The sequence below is a fragment of the Talpa occidentalis genome, unplaced genomic scaffold (assembly GCF_014898055.3).
Source record: "Talpa occidentalis isolate TD23 unplaced genomic scaffold, MPIMG_talOcc4v2.1 talOcc4.15, whole genome shotgun sequence".
NCBI classification, from domain to species: domain Eukaryota; kingdom Metazoa; phylum Chordata; class Mammalia; order Eulipotyphla; family Talpidae; genus Talpa; species Talpa occidentalis.
Genome location: NW_023601543.1, coordinates 26,886,299 through 26,906,666, shown reverse-complemented (window position 1 = coordinate 26,906,666; position 20,368 = coordinate 26,886,299). Strand labels below are relative to the sequence as shown.

Here is a 20,368-nt window from a genome sequence, read left to right as displayed (position 1 = left end):
TGGAGTCTAATTGCATGTCGCCACTAGGTGGCAGTACTCAAACCTGTTCATCTTTAAGAGCAGAGGGTGTGGCATGAGGTTCAGGTGTTCATTTTTATTTTAATTAATAAATTCATGGTAATAATCGGTAGTCTTCATTATAATTAAGATGCCATGGGAATGAGGGAGACAGTGAAGTCTATGAAGCCCCAGGAATTTGACCTAATAGGGGCTTGTGGAGGGGGCAGAAACCACTGATGAAAGGGGCATAGAAAGGAGTGGTAGAAGGTGATTTTACTTCAGTTTGAGGTGCTTCTAAGCTATCTAGGTTGAGCTGTCCAGGAGGAAGTTGGGTGGAGTATTCTGGAACTGTTCAAGGGAGTCTGGGCTAGAAGCTGACTCAGTACCCTTGATAGAAAGGTGGTGGATAACAATGTGGAGACAAAAGCTACCATAGAAACAGTAGCAAGATGGCGTTGACTGAGACAGCATTGTTGGAGGACCTGCTCTACAAATTTTCATCAAAGTAGTCATGATGCTCTAGAAATTTTCATCAAAGTAGTTGTGATCAAGAGCACCAGGTTGTTTCAGAGAGTTCCATAAAAGTAAGGCCTTTGGAGAAGTGGGGCCAGACAGGAAGGAGAAGTTAAGGGCATTAATGAAGCAGGGTTAGGGTTTCTCTGATTCCCCCCCACCCCCTGCCGCCCTCTGTCTGCCCAAGGCTGGATGTGTTCGGGTGCTAAGAGGAAACATTGAAGGCACTAGAGAGAAAGGGAAGCAGATGAATTACAGTGCGACACAATCTGAGGACAAAAGGCTTATGGTCGATTGAGGAGGGGAATGGTAAGAGCAGTACCTGCTGTAGGCAATGGGGGGAGGGGTCAGTCTGGGTTGCCTCCATGCTGTCCAATAGCGTTCTCTGTGATGATCAGGATATTCTTTATCTGCTCTGTCCAGTACAGTGACCACTGGTTCCAAGTGACTGCTGAGCAGAAGTGAGACTAAGAAATTGCTAATTTTTGAGGAATTGAAATCAAAATAGCTGCACGTGGTCAGCTAGGTTGAGGAGCACTGAACAGCACTCCTCAAACAGATTTCAGAACATTTTCTTGGCATGGTCTAGGATCACCCCATTTTCTCCAGGAGGGTGAGCCTGAGTGCAAGAGCAGATCCCCTGGCTGGGGCTTTATAACTAGAGTTAATATTGTAAAAAATCCAGAAAACAAGGGGTGTTCAGAGTTCAGGAGAGATTCTTGTTCATTCTGCTATACTTTTTTCTATCCAGATTGCCAACCAAGGAACAAGAGCAGAATGGGAAAGAGCGTGCCTTTATTACTAGCTGAGCAGGTACCCAGCACCTCCAATATAGGGCGCCCCTGGTTAGACCTTGCGATTTTGACCTTGACACTTAAGTGTGCTTCCTTCCTGCTCTGAGGATCTAAGGCGGCCAGGTCTATAGAGCGAGCCTGAACTTAATTTCCACTCAGTCAGAGCACGGAGAGGTTAGACAGGAGGATGAACAGGCCTGGCTGCCCAACGAGAGAGCATCTTCTGAGATATGCAGCAGTGAAGAGCATGTGCTGCCCATGACGAAGCTAGACTTCCTGGTTTCAAGTCTTGGGGCTGTCACTTCCTTGCTGTGTGACCTGGGCCAAGTTCCTCAACTTCTCTGTGCTTCAATTTCCTCATCTAGGTAAAATAAGAATAACAGTAGTACTTCCCCAGAGGGTCGTCCTGAGCAGTAAATGGGTTAACGTGTGTAAAGCGCTCACGAGAGTTTCTGTCACTTAGCTTGCCAGTGTTAGTTTGGTTCCTGCTTGCTGATATTCCCTGTCTCTGCCAACTAAGCCAATAAAACGTGACCCAAACCATTTCTTAGGTCCTCATCTCCAGAAGCCACACTTCAGGGATGAGTTAGTGTGGGGTAGGCAGAAGTGTGGCAGAGAAGGATAGAGTTCCCTCTGCCCCCCTTGTTCACCCAGAGAGTTGAGGGAACCTAGGTGAGAGTTCAAGTGCTTGGTCATGGGGTCCAAGCTATTATGGAAGGAAGTGATGTTGGAGACCTGAAGAACAAGGAGATGCTCATTGGGGGAAGAGATGGGGCCCCAAGGGATCAGAGGTCACAGGGTCTGTGGGTGCACAGCAGGTATGAGGGTAGGAAGGTGGGAGCTCTGGGAGGTTATGGTCAGAGGGTCCTAACTGAGGTGTGGCAATTGGGAGATCTGACTGAAGCCTGATGTGTGGGTGACGAGGTGGAGAATACAGATCTCGAGTTGAGGAGGTTCAAGAAGCCATGAGGTTGAGGTGTGGGAAGGAACACCCCTCCCCCACCCCCACCCCACTTCCCATCTCTTCCCCAAGGATGTTGAAACCACCCAGAATACTGGCAGGTAAAGAGCTAATGTGAAATGGCAGGCGGTAAGCCAAGTGACAGCTATCTACGATAAATCTGATAGTGACCTGGAGCACACAGGGTGACCATGACAAGCAATAGGAGCTGAAGCTTGAAAGGAGGAGAGAGAAGAGTGAACATCTCAAAGCAATAATGGGGGTGGGGTAGGGGTAGGGGTCAGGGGAACATTCAGCTCCCTTTTCCCCAAGTAAGTTTGCTGCTAGGATAGAAGGATGAGAAACAATGAACCACTGTGAGAAGCCAGAGGGTCGAAGCAGTGTCCACAGGGGAGAGCCAGGCATCCTTAGGGCGAGGGGGGTAGGAGGACCTTGTTCTGCAGAGGTGGCGGGTACGAAAGGATTGTGGATGTGAGACCTGGTCTCAGGATCTAGCGGGGTGGAGGCAGTCAGCCCCGGATGGGGGTAGGAGAGCCTGCTCAGTGTTAAGGACACCTGGGACTGGTGACACAGCTCTCTCCCCTGGGATCTCCCCTTTCTTCAGCCTCGTGGATTTTTTTTTTTTTGAGGGGGGTGGGGGTGGGTTGGTTATGATGGTTTTTATTTTGGCTGGTGTTCTTAACCTGAGGCCCACAAATAAGAATTGAAGGGTCTGTCAGCTTGGATGGGGACAAGCAGTCACATCGTCATTGTCACTAGTCTCTAGCAGAATGTTCCAGCACCAGCCATGTCAGCAATACCTGCGACTTTGTTGTCAGTGGCAATCAGGTGACTTCTTATCATATTACAGTGGTTGCACACAGCTCAGAATCCTGTTTGTGTTCATCACGGCTTTGAAATTACTGTGGGTGGTAGACTTGCTGCTAGATCTTATTATTAAATTCATTAGTGAGGAAACCCAAAAGTACTATGTTACAAATCTGTTTCAATATTTTGATAACTGTGTTTTAATATCACTGACTTCTTTCCTAATCCTTTGTCTTTTATTTTAGGCCTTTGAAGCCTTGTTCTGAGAAGGGGTTTGTCCGTGGCTTCAAGCTGCAGGGGAGGGTTGGGGTTGGGGGGAAAGATAGATCAGACAACCCCACTGCCTGGCGCTAGCATAAGCCCTACCTCCAGCCTGCTCGGCAATCCCTTTCCATTTCACTAGAGGGAGCGCTTGCTTCAGAATCTGGGAGCAGTGGACTCAACTGCAGGGTTTGGAGGTTGTTTGGAAAATACAAGCAATTCAATTGCTCTTTGGGGACATTTTCAGAAACTAGGGTGTCAGAACCCCAATGTTGTTTGATGCAGACCAGCCACTTCTCCCTGAATGGGTTTTAGGCTTACCTCCTTGAGGATGAGGGTTGGGATACAGCCCCTGTGCCAGTGCCTAGGGCAGTTAAAGCAAGAGCATTTTGGCTTGTGACAGCTTCAAAACTGGCCCGAGGTCCTACCCATCTTGGTTCTGGGTTGTGCCTCTTGCCCTCCCCTCAGGTTAGCCCATCGCCCCTCCTGCCTAGGATGCTGGGAAAGTTCACATTCACTGGCTTCCCATTTCCGTTCTGCTGGTCAGGTGAGGACCCAGGGAAAAGGGTTAGTGACTCCACAAATGGTGATGGCTCTAGAAGGGTTAGTGGGTGGGGGAAGAGCTGGGGAGTTTGAACAGCTGGCTAAAAGCTGAGCCTTGTACAACAGGTTGGGTCGGTGAGTTTCTGAATCCTTTGGGGGTTTCCCTGCTAAGGAGGAAGTAATTGGGCCACCAGAGTACCTTGTGGGACTAAGGTATTAAGTTAAGCATTTCCCACCTTAATTCTACCAGTTTCTGGGGCATGCCACTCCTCGCTCACACCTGACCGCTTGGGGCCCCTCTGCAGTGACTTGCTGTGGGTCTCTTGGTACCTCTTCCCACTCTAGGATGCCCACTAAGTCAGTTTCTCCTGAATGGTCAGAGAACCTGCAATCAGAGTCCCTGAGGTGCTTTTCCTAAAATGGACATTTCCGGGCCCACCTAGATCTCCTAGAGTCAAGTCTCTGGGGCAGGGCCCAAGAATTTGCATTCACAAGTTCTCTAGGACAAGGGTTCTCAAGGTGTGTGGTCCTTGGAGCGGCGGCAGCAGCAGCAGCCTGGCCAGGGAACCCATGAGAAGTGTAAATTCTCAGATTCTGGCTTCCAGGCCCTGCCCCAGACCTCCTGAATCAAGAGCTCTGGGGTGGGGCCTAACAAGCTGCCTTCTGAAAACCCTGCAGGGCATCTGGATGTTTGTGCAAGTTTGACTAGCACCCCCTAGGGGATTCTGATACACAAGGTTAAGTCTCATTGCCTCAATGATCCCAGTATTGCTCCCCCCACCACAACTTTTCAGAAAACTCACCAGAGATCCAACTAATACTAATCACCTAGCTTATGTGAGATACAGTGGTGTTCTCTGTTTCAGCAGCTTTTTCTGTAGAGCATCTCTGTGCTCCTTTAGCTATCCAGTTCCTGCAGTGCTCCTGTAGTGCAGGGAGGGTCTGGAATTTCCTTGACAGAGGGACACTGAAGCCTAGAGGGGTTTGGTCTGCACAGATCAAACTTGGATTCTTTGCCTTGGGGTCCTTTTCTGCATGCATTTGGCAGAGGACTGGCTCTCTGATCCTCATGGATGAAAGTGGCTCTTTACATTGTCTTAGTCATAGACCGGTTGTCTCTGTCAGCCCCACAAGGTACTTGGAGGGTAAAGCCTGGGCTAAGTAGGCTCACCAGCCCCTCAGGATAGGAGGTCGACAAGATGGACCTTCCACATTAGCAGACAACTCAGGCCATCCTTCACTTCCTGTACATCCAACAGGACAGAATACAGTTGCTTTGGTTAGTTACCTGGATGAAGGCTAACCTGACTTGGGCCTGCATTCAGTGACTGCCAACGGGGAGTGACATATTCATGGTCGTTGTGGGGTTGTGCCATGCAGGTATATCTTCTGGGCAACTAAGCCTTGCAGAAGCTGGAAATGGAGTTGTCTCCTTTAGAGGGTACTAATATGCTAATATGGGATGGCATAGTTGTGAGAAACTAAGCCTGTCACTCTCTTCCCTGTCCCCAAACTTTTGCCTTCTCTGATATTCCCCACCCCATTGAATGACATCACCACCCACTCATTACGCAGGCTAGAAATGTGACAGGTAACCATTGACCTTCACTCTTCTCTCTGCCATCTGCAATCACTGACCACATCCTGTCAGTTCAACCACTTGATCAATTCTCAAATTCATTCCCAGTTACTCCTACTTTAGTTCAGATCACATTGTCATTGTTCCTGAGTCAGTGTAAGGTAACAGTCTCCTCACTGGTCCGCCTGCCTTTATTCTCATCTTATGTCCATCTGCAGCCAGACACTGAACTATAGTCCTTCAGTTCAATGTATGATCTGAGGACCAAAAGTCTATGGAAACTACAGATACGCAGGGCCCCACCCCAGACATACTGCAACTGAACCTACCTTTCAACAAGATCTCCAAGTGATTTGTAAAGTCCACAATATCTAACACACAAACGATTCCTCATGAACTGGCTGTCATCTCCTCTTTTGCCTTCCCTCCCATAGGATAGTGCGGTGATACTGAACTGTGTAAAACATACTGGGTTATTCATTCTTTCAGCAAATATTTTTTGAATCCCTACTCTGTGTCAGGCATTGTTCTAATTGCTGTGAATAAAGCCGTGAGCAAAAAGATAAATATCCTTGCTTTCACGGGGCTTACATTCTTGTAGAAGGAGACGGACAGTAAAGAAAAAAAGTAAAACATGCTGTTTTATATTAGATTTATCATCACATGATGTTAAGTGCCATAGAGGAAGCAATAAAGCAGGGTAAAGGGTATAGTGCTATCGAGTAGATGAAGGGGGCTGCAATTTTAAATGAGGTGGCTTCATATAAAAGGAAGAAGACCCACGGAGAAAGTGACAGATGAGTGAAGTCTTGCAGGCAAAGAAGCAGATTCTCGGATATTTGGGAGAAGGATATGGCCAGCAGATTACATGATACAAGTAAAGGCCCTGAGGCAGGAGTATTTCAGGAATATCCCAACAATAGCAAGAAGGTCATTGTCTGGAGTGTGTGAAGGAAGGGGAATGTAGTAGAAAATGAGGTCAGAGAGGAGATACAGGCGAGGGAGCAGATAGTATGTATAGGGTCTTGGAGACAACTGTAAGGATTTGATATTTTATTCCTAGGGAGACTGCAGGTCGTTGAGGGATTGTGAGCAGAGGACTGACATAATCTGATTTAATTTTTCAAGGGATTACCCAGTTGCTATGCTGAAATTAGACTGTGGGGAAACAAAGTGATGTTTGTTATCATCCAGGAAGGACATGATAGTGACTTGGACTAGTGTACTAATAGTATAAGCAGAGAAAAGTCATTGCATTCTGGGTATATACCAACAGTATTTGCTGATGGGTACATACGAGAGAAAGAGAGGAGTCAAGAATGATGCTTGGGCCTCCCTGGTGGCACAGCGGTTGAGCGCTGGGTTGCGAAGCTGCCCGCAGCCTCTGCAGCACCGGTTCGATCCCCGGCTGCTCCCCGGCCACCAGGGAGGGTCCCACATGGCGCGCAGGCCGCTGCTCCCCTCAGCAGTGTACTTTCTTCTGCCTGCCTGCTCTGCTCCCCGCTCTGGCTCTGGTGAATTCTCTCACCTTCCCGCACTTCTGACTGTACCCAGTGTTTGTATAAATAAATAAATAAATAAAAATAAATCTTTAAAAAAAAAGAATGATGCTAAGATCTTTGACCTGAATAACTAACATGGATAAGCATTTATTGAGATAAGGCACACTAGAAGAAGAAGGGTTTTGTGCTTGCTTCCTGCCCTTTGGGGGGGTGGGAAAAAGGAAATGCTCTTTCAGTTATCTGTTATCTATGTAACAAGCACTCTTGCAACTTAATGGCTTAAAACAAGGACATACTTCTCGCAAATGTGTGCATTGACTGGGATGTTCTTTGTTTTGGACTGAATGTTAGTTTCCCCTCCAAAATTCATAGGTTCAAATGTTAACCCCAGTGTGATGGCAGTTGGAGATGGGGTCTTTGAGAGGTAATTAGGCTTGGATGAGGTCCTGAAGGTGAGATCCTTGTGAATGGGCTTAGTGCCCTTATATGAAGAGGCCAGAGAGCTCCCTCACCCCTCCCACCATGTGTGGATGCTGCAAAAAGATGACTATGTATGAACCAAGAAGTAGGCTTTTAACATGACCCTGAATCTGCCAACACCTTGATCTTGGACTCCTTAGCCTCCAGAATTATGAGGAAATACGTGTCTCTTGTTTAAGCCACCCGATATGTGGTATTTTGCTATGGTGTCCTGGGCTGACTAGACATTTTCCTCCTGGTCCTGACTGGGACAGCTGGGATGACCGGGTCTCACTATCCACATGGCCTTTCATGGCATGGGAAGCACTCCAAGAGGGCAAGCCCCAGGTCACAAGTACTTATTAAGCCCCTGACTGCACCTTTATGACAGTGCCCTGTTGGTTGATGCAAGTTACTTGGCTGAGACATGTTGGGCCACACATTGAAATTAGTCTGGGAGGGCCTCCCCGGTGGCGCAGCAGTTGAGCGCTGAGTTGCGAAGCTGTCCGCAGCCTCTGCAGTGCCGGTTCGATCCCCGGCTGCTCCCCGACCACCGGAGGAGGGTCCCACATGGCGCGCAGACCTCTCCTGCCTCCCGCTGCTCCCCTCAGCAGTGTACTTTGGTCCTTCTGCCTGCTCTGCTCCCCGCTCTGGCTCTGGTGAATTCTCTCACCCTCCTGCGCTTCTGACTGTACCCAGTGCTTGTATAAATAAATAAATAAATCTTAAAAAAAAAAAAAGAAATTAGTCTGGGAGAGGAGTATTTGTACATGTGGGTGCTGGGAGGAGGGAGTGATTCTCTGAGAACAGTAGAGGAGTCAAGATCAGAAATTTGGGTTTAAGTGTAAGATGCCCCCTAGATATCCAAGTGTAGATATTGGTTAGACTGTGAGTGTTTGAAGCCTTGGTGGGCTGAGTATCAGTTCTGGGGTCATTAGCATGTAGATCATATTGAAGTCACGAGTTTGGTTGAAATCACCTAGGGGATGAAAGTACAAATTTTCCTCAATTTACCATAGGGTTGCATCCCTATAAGTGAAATATAAGTGGAAAATACAGTTAAGTTGAAAATGCTGACAACATAGTACACAGCAGAGTATTGGTTATTTATCCTCATGTAAGTGGCATGGTAGCTGGGGCTCACTGTCGCTGGCCAGGATCACAGGAGAGCCTCACTAACCTGGGAAGAGATAGAAATTAAAAATTCGAAGTATGATTCCTACTGAATGCACATCAATTTCACACCATCATAAAGTCAGAAAAAGTGTAAGTTAAATTGTTGTAAGTCAGGGATCTTCTGTATATAGAGAAGAGAAAAAGGTTATGATCTTCTTCATTATTCCCAAGTCAGAGAGATGAGGAAGAACCAGTAAAAGAGACAGAAGGAGAACTGCTAAGGGAGCGCAGTGCCCCAGAGGGCAAGCGAAGGATGTTCTAAGAATGAGAGGATATGTAAGATGAGACCTGAGAACTGACCATTCGATTTAGCAATGGAACGTTCATGTGTGACCTTGATGGGAGCTGTTTCGGTGGGGTGAAGGGGTTGGGGGAGGAGCCTGGTGATAGTGATTGAAGAGATAACCGCAAGAGAGGAATTGTAGACAGGGAGTACAGACAAGTGCTGTTCGGTAAAAATATGTGTGGCACATGTGTAATTTCAAACTTGCTAATAGTCATATTAAAAGGGGTAAAAGCAACAGGTGAAATTAACTTTAATACTATACACTTCTTGTATCTTATTTAACCCAGTATATCGAAAATATTATCAGTTCGGTATGTTCAATATAAAGTAATTACTAGGATATTTTATTCCCTTTCAAATCCAGTGTGCATTTTTACCCTAATAGCTCATCCCAGTTTAAACGAGCCCAATCTCAAATGCTCAGTGGCCGCGCATGGCCAGTAGCTGTCATATTGGACAGCACCTGTATAGACAGTTCTTTTCCAGGAGTTTTGCTGTGAAGGGGCGCAGAGGAGCCAAGTGGTTGCAGGGGGAAGAGAGGTCAAGCGTTTGTTTCAGAATGGAGCTATTATGGTACATTGAGTTTCTATGTGCTAAGGGGAATAAGCGAGGCAAGAAGAGCTTGCTGATGGAAGAGAAAGGAAACAGTTGCTGGACTGATAGTTGCATAGGTGAGAGGGAACCGGGTCTTGATATAGTGGGGACGGCTGGATCCCCGAGATAACAGGGGTGAAGACAGAGTATTGGGCACTGATGTAGGTAAGTGGTTAGTTGTGGTTGTGAGAAATTGTGGAAGTTTTTGATCCCCTTTTTTTCAGTGAAGTGGAAATCAAGGTCATCGTTTGAGAGTAAGGAAGGGAAAGAAGTATTGAAGATCTGAGCAAAGAGGAGATGTGGCCTGAGAGCGTGAGAGTGAGAAGGGGCTGGGAGTGCGGTGTGATTGCACGGTGATAGGAAGGATGCACTGGAGGTTTTTTGGTCACACGTTTGAAGTGAGAACAGTCAGCGCTAGTTTTTCTCCCACCCTATTCAGCTGTGTAGGTGCCAGCAGAGGGGAGGAGGGGATTGGAATATGGCCAGGACTGATTTTTATTCAAGAACTGATGTGCCTTTGAGAGGAGCAATGGTGTTGAAGGTGTACGCCAGGGATAATTAGAATGATGGGCCATGGAATTTAAGGAGGAAGGAGGGAGCCATGAGGAGCAACGAAATCATGGCAGGACCAATGAATCAGGTCCTGCTGAGGTCAAAGAAGTGTTGGGGCCTGCGTTAGAGGGGATAGCTTAGAAAGATCGATGTGGTGGTTGAAGAGGAAATGCTTGACTTGGAGGCTATGGAGGGGCATCCATCATTATAAGACATCCATCAATATAAGGTCTGAGTCACAGCCATGAGAATGAGTGGCTAAGGTACACTAGAGACGAGATCATTGAAGAGAACTGTAAGGCCAGGGGATAAGAGACCAGGCGACTGCTGAAAGTTTCATCTAGGCATATGTGGAAATTATCAAGAAATATGACCATGGTTTTGCTACCAGTCAGGTACTGATATCTTTAGGTAATACTGTCGGCCACAATCCACATGACTATAGAATGGAAGGTTATCAGATGGCAACAGTGTGTGGTTGTGGGGTTTGAGGGGGAAAGGAGGGCCGCTGCTCTGGAAACAACAATGCCAAGAAAGAAGTTATCTATTGTATGTACATGGGCCAAAGGAGAAAAGCCTTTAGAGGGCTAGAGATGAAGCAGGTCCCTTGTGAGGAGAGGTTGGTTGGGCAAGAGCAAAAGAATGAAGGGGACATTCAGGCAGGTGATTGAAAATGCTGGGAATTTATTTAAATGATTTCTCTGTTACTTTGCATATGCTGTTCCTTGTTTTGGAGTTCCCTTCCTTACCGTGTGTCCCTGGAAAACTTTTCTCTACCTCGTACCACCCTGCTCCTGCATGGCTTCTTTCCTGGTATTGCTGTAGAAAAGATGAGCAGTGATCAGCATGTAATTGCAAAACCCAGTGGAAATGCTTGTCTTTTTTTTTTTTTTTTTAAGATTTATTTATTTATTTATACAAGCACTGGGTACAGTCAGAAGAGCGGGAGGGTGAGAGAATTCACCAGAGCCAGAGCAGAGAGCAGATCAGGCAGAAGGACCGAAGTACACTGCTGAGGGGAGCAGCGGGAGGCAGGAGAGGTCTCGCGCCATGTGGGACACTCGCCCGCGGCCGGGGATGGAACCGGCGCTGCAGAGGCTGCGGACAGCTTCGCAACCCAGCGCTCAACCGCTGCGCCACCAGGGAGGCCCGGAAATGCTTGTCTTTACTGTACCTCACCAGGGAAGTATGTTCCCAGGGGAATTTTCTCTGAGGAGGAGGAGGGGGAGAGGAGAAGGAGGAGGACAGAATGTTCTGGCCCAACCTGGCCCAATAGGGTAGCCACTAAGCACGTATGGTTATTGGGCACTTGAAGGGTGACTGGTGTGACTAAGGATCCAAATTTCTAATCTTATTTAATTTTAATTCCTTTAAATATAAATTACCAGTATGGGTAGTGGTAGCCTTTAATCTTTAGGCTTTTTTTATGGATCTACTTGTGGAAGCTATTGCTCTTTCCCAGGCTATGACCTGGGTGGGTCCTCTAGGCTCATTCTGTGAATTCTTCATTGAGATTCTCTACACCCCAAGCTCTGTTTTTAGGCCATGTCCCTCCCCTGAGCTCTAGACCTGGACACCCCCAGCCTATTGGAGATGACTACTTTAATACCTACAAGCATTCAGTGTCCGCATGGCCCAAGCTGAACTCATCTCTCCCCTAAATCAACTCCTCTTGGTTACTGAAGTCATTGGCTTGGGAGTCACCCTAGACTAGTCTCCTTCATGGCCAACACATTGCCAGGTTATCTGTAGCACCACAGCAGTATCTGAGCCAGTCTTCAGTCCTGTCCTTCTCCATCCATCATCTGCTGCCAGAACACTGTAGTTAGCCAAAACGTGAATCTGACTGTGCCCCACCCCCACTTTAAACCCTTCTCCATGGCTCTTCCTCATGTAGGATTAAGGCCAAGTTCCCTGGCATAACAGACAAGGCTCTTCATGACCTGGGCCCACTTGCCTGTGTCTCCAGCTTCGCCTCTTACCCATGTCCCCTCCCACTTCATGCTCCAGTAACACAGACTTGCTATAATCACATGCCAGCAGCACGCCACTCCTGCCCCCACGCCTTTCTCAGGCTGTGTCCTCAGCCCGGGATGTTCAGGCTCCTTCCCCAACAACTCCTGCTCTTTACAGCTCACCTCGAGTGTCATATCTTCCAGCTCCCTTTCCTCAGTGCCCCCACTGCTCCCTGTGCTTTCCTTGCTGTACTATCTCGTCGTTCACTTGTCAGCTGCAGGCTCATGCTCAGGGCCCAGGCTACCTTTACTTCTTTAGCCCACTGCCTTGCGCCGACTCTGGTGCTCACTGAACACTCGGTGGATGGTGAATGAGCGGGTAACGTATAGAAAGAAGTGAGCGAGTTGAAGGGAGTGGGAAGAAGATTGGAGAATGTGACGCCACCCTGCCCGGTCCCGTCCCTTGGTGTAAGTCCTTCCTGGGTGGGACCATAGGATGAGACACAGGGCCCTGGGGAGGACTCTGGGGATAGGTCTTTGCAGCTGGTGGCACAATTGACTTCTTTCGTAGCACTCATAAAGTTTCCTTCTGGCAGAAATCGATTTCAGAAAAAGCTATTATCTTGGTTTCCTCCTACCTTCCAGAGCTGAAATACTTCTACCTCCTGGGATAGAAGATGCTAGTAGAAAATGTCACATTTTTTCTTAAAGTAGGAGAAAAATGTTTTATGTGTTTAATTTTTCTAAAAGTGCTTAAGTTTCTATTTTCCTTTAAAGGAAAACTGGTTTTCACTGGGATTATCCCAAGGGCCACATCCAGGTATACAGAAGCAAGAGAATGATGTGCGGATGCAGACGATCTGCATGTGTCTATGCAGAATGGGTCACCTCTTCTCAGGGTGCTTCCCTTTCTTATTTTTCAAAGACATTGAGGATTCGATCATCTTTTCAGTGAAAAGAACTAACAGGCGTGAAAGGGCAGGAGACACCAGAGTCAGCGTCCCCTTTCAGAGAGAAGATCGCCTCTTCACAAGAGGCCCCATCTTCTCCAGTTTTTTACGAGATTTTCCAGTCTGTTATGAGGTGGTTGTGGCTGCCATGATAAAAATAGCAGCTGCCATCTGTGTGCCAGCTGAGCTGTTGTATTTACTTTTCTGTATCTCTTACTCCACTCAGCAACCTCTAGAGGTGCACCCTCCAGGCTGCACGTAGGACAGTGGACTTACAGGGGCAGAGCAGTTTTCCCCAGGATACCCCTATAGGCAGTGGCAGAGACAGGATTCAGACCCAAGGTTTTCTGACCCCCAGGCCCTTGTTCTGAACCACTGAGCTGTATTTTCCATCTCCAGTGTACAGTTTGCTGTCCTCTCTTTTGTACTTGCCGTGACTAGCCAGGGACTTTGCCACACAGGTACATAGTTGGTCTGGTTGTCGTTTGAATGGCCGTGGACTGTTGCACAACCTTGAGTTGCTGCGGTTTACTCACCTTATCTGCCCGCTTGGTTTGTTTCCAGTTTTTCAACAGTATAGGTAGCACAGGTATAAAGATCTTTGTGTAAATAAGGGCAGTTTGCTGAGTTTTTTAGGTATTTGATGGTGGTCCTCAAAGTAGTCGTATTGAACCAAAGGGTTATAGTTTTATGATTTTCCAGAAAGTCTGTGCCAGGCATTTGCCCAGGCAGTGATTGTTTATTCAATGCCTACTGTGTGCCAGCTGCTGGAGGTGAAGAGGTGCTTCAGAGAACTAACAGGGTGACGTGGATGGATGTTGCAACACAGAATGAATGGTGCTAAAGTGGAGGTTAGGGCAAGTGAGAACACTGGAAATCGTGACCCTGGCAGTGTCTGGGTGTTCCTTCTCCCCTATAGCATAGGGCAGCACAAGGTTGGGCTTGAGGGCAGGTTGGTGGGGGAGGAAGAGGATGACAGACGGGTTGCCCAAGGTCAAGGCCTCCTTCCAGCATTCCCCAGCTCTGAGACTGCTGTGCCGCCTCCTGGCCGAGGCCGCTTCCTCTCCTTCCCTTTCCTGCAGCCTCCACCTGGCCCACAGGGGCTGTCACTACTGTCCAGCTGCCACCAGGGGGAGCCAAGCCGAGGCTGGAGGGAAGGACACCTGTAGAAATGGCTCAGGGGCTCAAGGGAGCAGGAGACGGAGCCTAAGGACTAGCCTCCCCCAGGTCCTTGGTCCCTCTTACCATGAATGTGAGTGGCCCAGTTGCCACTCATTTAGCAGGCGAGAAAGCACACAAAGTGCAAGTTCACAGCCCACTGCCTTCCACACATCAGGCACTGTGCTCAGTGCTAAAAACTCAGAGACCAGTTCCCCACGGTCCTTAGCCTTGAGGCGCTCTCTACTAGATGAATAGAAAGACAAAGAGAAAGAGGGTACGACTTGGGGTGATGGAGGCCTGGACAAGTGGCAACAGGAACATTCAGGTCTGAGTCTCCTGGCAGTGTCTTGAGACCCCAGGGCAATGTTTTTGTGACTTTGCCTGGCATTGCCCTCCAGCCTCAGTTTCTCCATCTATTAAATGGATGAGTTGGATGCTCTCAAAGGATCTTCTAGCACAAATGGGCTACAGTCTCCCATCGCCCCCTCTTCTCTCCTCACCCCCACCACACTGCCCTGTGGTGTTCATGGCATTCTGCATCAAGCCTTCTTCCTCCCTTTGGCCCTCTATGCTTCTGTGACCTTCGTTACTGTTACGTGCTGATGACACCTACATCTGGATGTTCGGCTCCTCATCTCGTCTCTATTTGAGTTTGTGACTCCATAATAATAAAATTTCTTAAATCTCAGTACAGCACAATAATCATGAGCTAATTAAATTCATACATCTGATCTATCCAGCCACTGGGGAAGTAGGCAATGGCACCCCTTTTTATGAATGAGTGAAACTGGGTTCAAGAGATACAGAGACTTGCCCAAGGCCCTGAAGTAGCCAAGTGACAGAGCCAGAGCTGGAGCCAGGATTTGAAAACCTGCATCTGCTGGGCCCCAGTGCCCACACTCACCCATCACAATGCGTTTCCTGGGTAGCACCCAGCCCCCAAGAGACATTTCCATTCGGGTAGTCCACAGACACCTCCATTTCAACATATCTAAAGTGGCCCCATCACTCATGCAACCAGGACATGGTCAAACACAAATTTGAAACCAGAGATGTGTGATGTCAGAATTTACATTCTCAACTACCATGCCTTACTTACTTACTTACTTACTTACTGGCCCATGCCTTACCTGGGCCACCTCAGTGGCCATTTGTCTCTAGAAAAGTTGGAAATGATAAAAATAAATGTGGGGATTATGGAGATGCGGTAATGGATAGAGATGACTGTACACACACATCCAGTAAGCTCCCAGTAGTGAATTTAAGAAGAAAGAGGGGAGTGGAAGGAGAAGGTAGGGGAACCAAAGGGATAGGGCATTTGCACAGGAGCTTTGGTGCAGGGTGAGTAAAGTGAACACATCTGTAGATGTGTAGCCCAAATTTATATAGTTATGTGCACGATTGGCAAATGAATAAAAATTTGAGAAAATATAAATATTAAAGGAAAAATAGAAGCGCCTGAGACATAGAGAAAAAACAACCAAGGAGACATACCCACATCCTAGCTGTGGGTCCCTTCGAGTGGTAGACTGCTGGGGATGTGTCTTTTCCATATTCTTGTTTCTGCTTTTAACATTTTCTAAATTGCCTTTAATGAGCATGTACTACTTTTCTAATCAAAAATCTCTTTGTAATGTCCCCAGCAAGTATGTGGCAGAACAGAGGTCAGAGGGGGCTAACTGAGTCTCTAGCTAGTTAATCAGCAGGCTGTCTGTTGAGTGGCTGTCGCTGAGCCACCAAAGGGGTGTAGCCAGCAGGTGGCAGCTGTGGCCTTGGCACCTGTACCCTCCTGAGGTGGGTCACCAAAGCAGGCCACTGTCTCACCTTCTCCTTTCTTCCTCCAGGTGCTTACACCCCAGAGCCTCTCAGCAGTTTCCAGTGGGCCCTTCTCTCGACTGGCCTCATGTTCTTTTACCACTTCAGCGTCTTGCAGATCCTGGGCCTGGTAAGTTTGGTTCTGTCCCCTCTGTTTGGCGCTCTCCATAAATCTCGATAATCCTGGTTGGCGCTGGTGTATCGTTTTGTTTTGAAAATAGAAGATGCCAAAGGCCAGGATGTCTGGTTGTTGTGTCTGGGTTGATGATTTATGGTCCATAGCCTCGGCCTCTCCAAAGAGTTTTCAGAATCCTTCAGCAATAACTGTTTCTTTCATCCCTGGGGAGGCAAGGATGCCCTTCACCCACGGCCATTTGGGTCGGAAAATGGTTTGCTGTGGTCCCTGCGGGGAGATAGTACCCTACCCTGGCCCTGGGCCTGGGAGATGTTTCTGAGCTTGGGTTCATTCTGGGCCTGTTTCAAGGCCCTGAGCTGTGTGCGCAATGGCAGGATGGTATTGGAGAGCCACGGCATTCTGGGGTGTTCAGAACTCCCTGGAGAGCTGAGGTTGGCTGGACTCAGTAGTTGAATTATCTGAAGCCCAAGATTGCTGAGTGCATGGGTGGTTACTGGTGACAAAGTGAATAGAAAGAGCTTGAGCTGTGGCTAGGGGTCGTAAGTAACCAAAGGTCTGCCACCACTCCGAGTCACCTCACCTTCTGTGACATGGTCCAAAATCCCCAACCTCCCTAGAGATGGTGAGGACTCATCTTGAATGTGAATGGGCACGAAGGGCTCTGGAAGGCGGGTGCTGTGGCCGTCCTCGGGCGGGAGTGGCATGTCCGGTTTTGTGTCGCAATAGCGTGAATGTCGCCTTAGCCATGTGCAGCCTTGCGTGACCAAGCAGGATGAAGGCATGTAACTGATGTCACCAGCGCCTGTGTAGAGACAGTCACTTTCTCCCTCCCCTCAACCCCCCCGGCATGTTGCTCTGCTCTGGTTTGGCTGGGGAGTAATTTGAGTTCCTTGCCAATGGCGCGAATGGCTCCTGTGCTCTGGGAGGAAGCAGTGTGACCTTCACACCCTTATCTTCACTGCTCTCCACTGGGATCCCTTGATTCCAGGGGAATCAGTGTCCTCATGTCACACCATGCATACCATGCTCAGCCCCACCGTCAGGCCTGGCTGAGACCACACCTCCTACAAGGAAGGCTGTGCTCACCCCATTCATCGCCATGACGCCCTCCCATCCTCCATGAGTACATTCAAGTGCCACTTCCCTCATGAAATCTTCTCTGTGGACTCAACCCCATTCTGTCCAGTCCTCAGATCTCCTCATGGTGGGGAAGACCTGGGGAGCGCCATCCGGTCTGAGGTCAGATAGAGTTAGACTGATCACCCCAACTTGAGTGATTACTAGTTATGTGAAGGCAGAGACCAGGCCATTGGCCACTCTTCCAGCCTGTAATACTGCTCCGAGAACTAGGCACATAGTCCATGCTTAGGAATGGCCATGGGCTTTGAGCCCCCGCCCCCCCCCCCCGCCACGCCCAGAAGACAAGACTGAGCAACACCCAACGGCCTTCCTACCCCAAACACCGTATCACCTTCAGAGGGCTCTAGACTTGCCCGCTCAGAAAACCTAGGGGAGAGAAATCCCTTTATGAACAGGTGGGGATTTGCCAATCCCTCCTTGTCTAGTTCCCCATTTGGTAGAGACGGCTGAACTGGCAGAAGCCAGAGAAAGCCCAAGGATGGTGAACGCTCACTCTACCTCCCTTGTCCCTGCAGGTCACCGAAGTGAATTTGAACAACATGCTGTGTCCGGCCATCTCAGACCCATTCTACGGCCCCTGGTATCGCATCTGGGCCTCGGGACACCAGACTCTCATGACCATGACCCACGGGAAGCTGGTCATCCTGTTCTCATACATGGCTGGGCCCTTGTGTAAATATCTGCTAGATTTGCTCCGGCTTCCAGCCAAGAAAATAGACTGAAGGTGCTTGTTGTTTTTTTTTCTCCCTGAGGAAACAAGTCCTGACTTGACTTGGAGGAACACCCAGTTCTTGATGAAATCATGGGAGAGGGCAGTAGGATATTTGGTGTATTTCTTCTTTCCTCCTCTCTGTCTCTTCCTTCCACCGTTCTTCCTCCCCCAGCTCTTCCCCCAGGACATCTCCTTGAGCCTGGGGTACGGTCCTGAGGGCTAGATTTTTCCTTCTTCCCTTTGTCTCTTTCTCTCTGCTCCCGGTGGCCTTACTTGGGGAGATGGTGGTCAGTGACTCTCTCACTCTGCTTGTTGGTGCTTTAACAACAGCTGGCTGAGGAGAAAGGAACAAAAATCAGTCGTTCTTTTGGCAGCGAAGCAATGAGATTGGGTTGTGCTTCACTCCTCCACTGCCAGGGACCTCCAGGCTCATGCTGAGGTCCCCTTTTGTCTCCGTCCTAGCCCCCGCTGTAAGGGGACTGAGGCCTTGTTTCTATACCAGCGGCAAGGGGAGAGCCAAGGGATTTCCTAGCTCATGGCCAAAATAGAACTGGCCAGATTCTTCCCACTGGTGTCCCATGACTCAAAGCAAGTAGCCAACCAGCCACTCCCTCCAGGATGCTGCCTGGGGTAGGAGGTGGCGGCGCTCTCCGGCCCAAGGACTACATTCTATTGAGGGGGTGGGAGAGCAGTTGCCATGGCAAATCCAAAATGAACCAAGTTCAGATGTCCACAACTAATACTGGGCAGGAACCCGGGTAGATTCTGCCTGTGCCAGCAAGAACTGACACATATCCCAATCAGGAGTGAGTGTAGAAATTAATCAACAGAAGTGGTAACTTGACAAAACTGTAATTTGAATCATATGCTCCATTTTAGTTTAATGTTGATAATAGATGCCATTTCAATCTGGAGTAACCCTTCAAAGTTCTCTTAAAAGGCAGTTGCAAGGAAGGATGAGCTGGAGTTAGGGTTGTTGGGGTTTTTTTGGTCTTTGGGGGGGGGGGGTTGGGTTTGTTGACTCGTTTGTTTTTGGATGCTTGAGTCTGAACAATCCTGTTACCGAGGCCTGATTCCAGGGCAGCTCCTTCAAGCCATTTCATCTACAGCTGATCTGCCAGCAGCCTAGGTTTGGGCAAATAATAGCCGCTGCCAGTACTGTTTTCCCTCGGGCCAGCCGTTGTCTCTATGGGCAGAGTCAGTGCTGAAGAGTTCAGCCCCGCAACCAGCCACCCCCAAAGCCCATGTCTAGATTCAAAGGCAAGGTACCAAGGAAGCAGGTCTCCGTGGGTAGAGGTTTGAGCGCTCTGAAAGGAAGACTTGTTGAAATGTGAGTTCGGTCCTGTGTGGGCCGCAAGCAGCGTGGCAGTCGCAGGGCATCTGCTACGCCTTGTTGGCTCTTAGAACAGATTTGTGTATGGACAGGAAAGAAAGATGGTTTGGTGGCTTCCTCTGATGGGCCTCCCTTCCTGTCTGCCACCCTAGGTGCCCAGTTGCCCCGGACCCGTTCCAGTATTAGAGGCGTTACTGCTGTATTAGGGCTGGCTGGAGCTGCGGTGGCTCAGCGGTCATGATTTTAGCAAGGGGACCTACAGGAGGCAGCGGCATTGCTGGGAAGTCTCACTAGGAAAACCGAGTTGCGGAGATGCTACCTTGGGAGGGACCGCCCTGGCCCAGAGGCCTGTGGGCAGTGGGCCACCCACCCCCATGGCAAGGGGCAGCAGGAGCGAGATCACTGAGCACCCCCCCTCCACATGAGTTCCTGGCGATGTGTAACCTTCACTGAGCTGTCTTTCAGGGCGTGGCCAAGCCATTCTTAGTGCCTCTCACCCCATGGTTACCCTTAGCAAGGGGCATCTCTTGAGTGGCTGAGTTCGTGCTGCCCACCAGCAAACTGCCACCTGTGGGAATGGCTGGTAAGGAAATGTGCAGCCTTCCCTGCCCTTGGCTTCTTTACAAAAGGAAAGGTTGGAAACTGGTCAGAGGAGGAGGCCTCATGGCCCGTCCTGTCCCCTCCCACAACATGAAGACGCTGCAGGCTGGGGGCCACCTGGGCAGGGGCCAGACGCCACAGTGGCACAGCGACTCTGCAGCTGTCTTCCATCCCATCTCTGTGGCATGGCAGGGGCTGCCGTTCAGCCGAGCTTTCCCCACATTGGCATGCCTCAAAAGACTTGCCTTGGCCCTAGCTAGAACTCAGTGCCCCACATCTGGCTGGTACTTGCTGTTGCTCACAGGAGAGAAGAAAGTGAGAGCCATGTGCCAGGCATGGCCAGGCCAGAGCTGTCAGAGGAAGGGGACAGTGAAGAAAGATGCAGGGCATCTGTAGCCCAGGATGGCTCAGAAACATGCATGTGGAAGGAACAGAGTGGGCCCAGTCTGTATGCCTGAGGAGGAGTCATGGCCTGCGCTTGAGGGCACATGGGAGCAGCGGTTATCTTAACTGGTCTGTGCCATGAGCCAGGTCCATGC

At 49.1% G+C, this 20,368-nt stretch overlaps 1 protein-coding gene across 8 annotated transcripts in view; it reads left to right on the top strand.

The window, feature by feature from the left end:
• Positions 1-17,999, top strand: part of TMEM164 (transmembrane protein 164) — a 150,606-nt gene extending 132,607 nt beyond the window's left edge. For all 8 annotated transcript variants that reach the window (XM_037512078.2, XM_037512074.2, XM_054695614.1 and 5 more), the window contains 2 exons: positions 15,938-16,038; positions 17,700-17,999. In XM_037512078.2, the coding sequence (XP_037367975.1) occupies positions 15,938-16,038; positions 17,700-17,906 (308 nt within the window). In that variant the 3' untranslated portion in view covers positions 17,907-17,999. The remainder of the gene's footprint in view (positions 1-15,937; positions 16,039-17,699) is intronic.
• Positions 18,000-20,368: the final 2,369 nt, after the last annotated feature.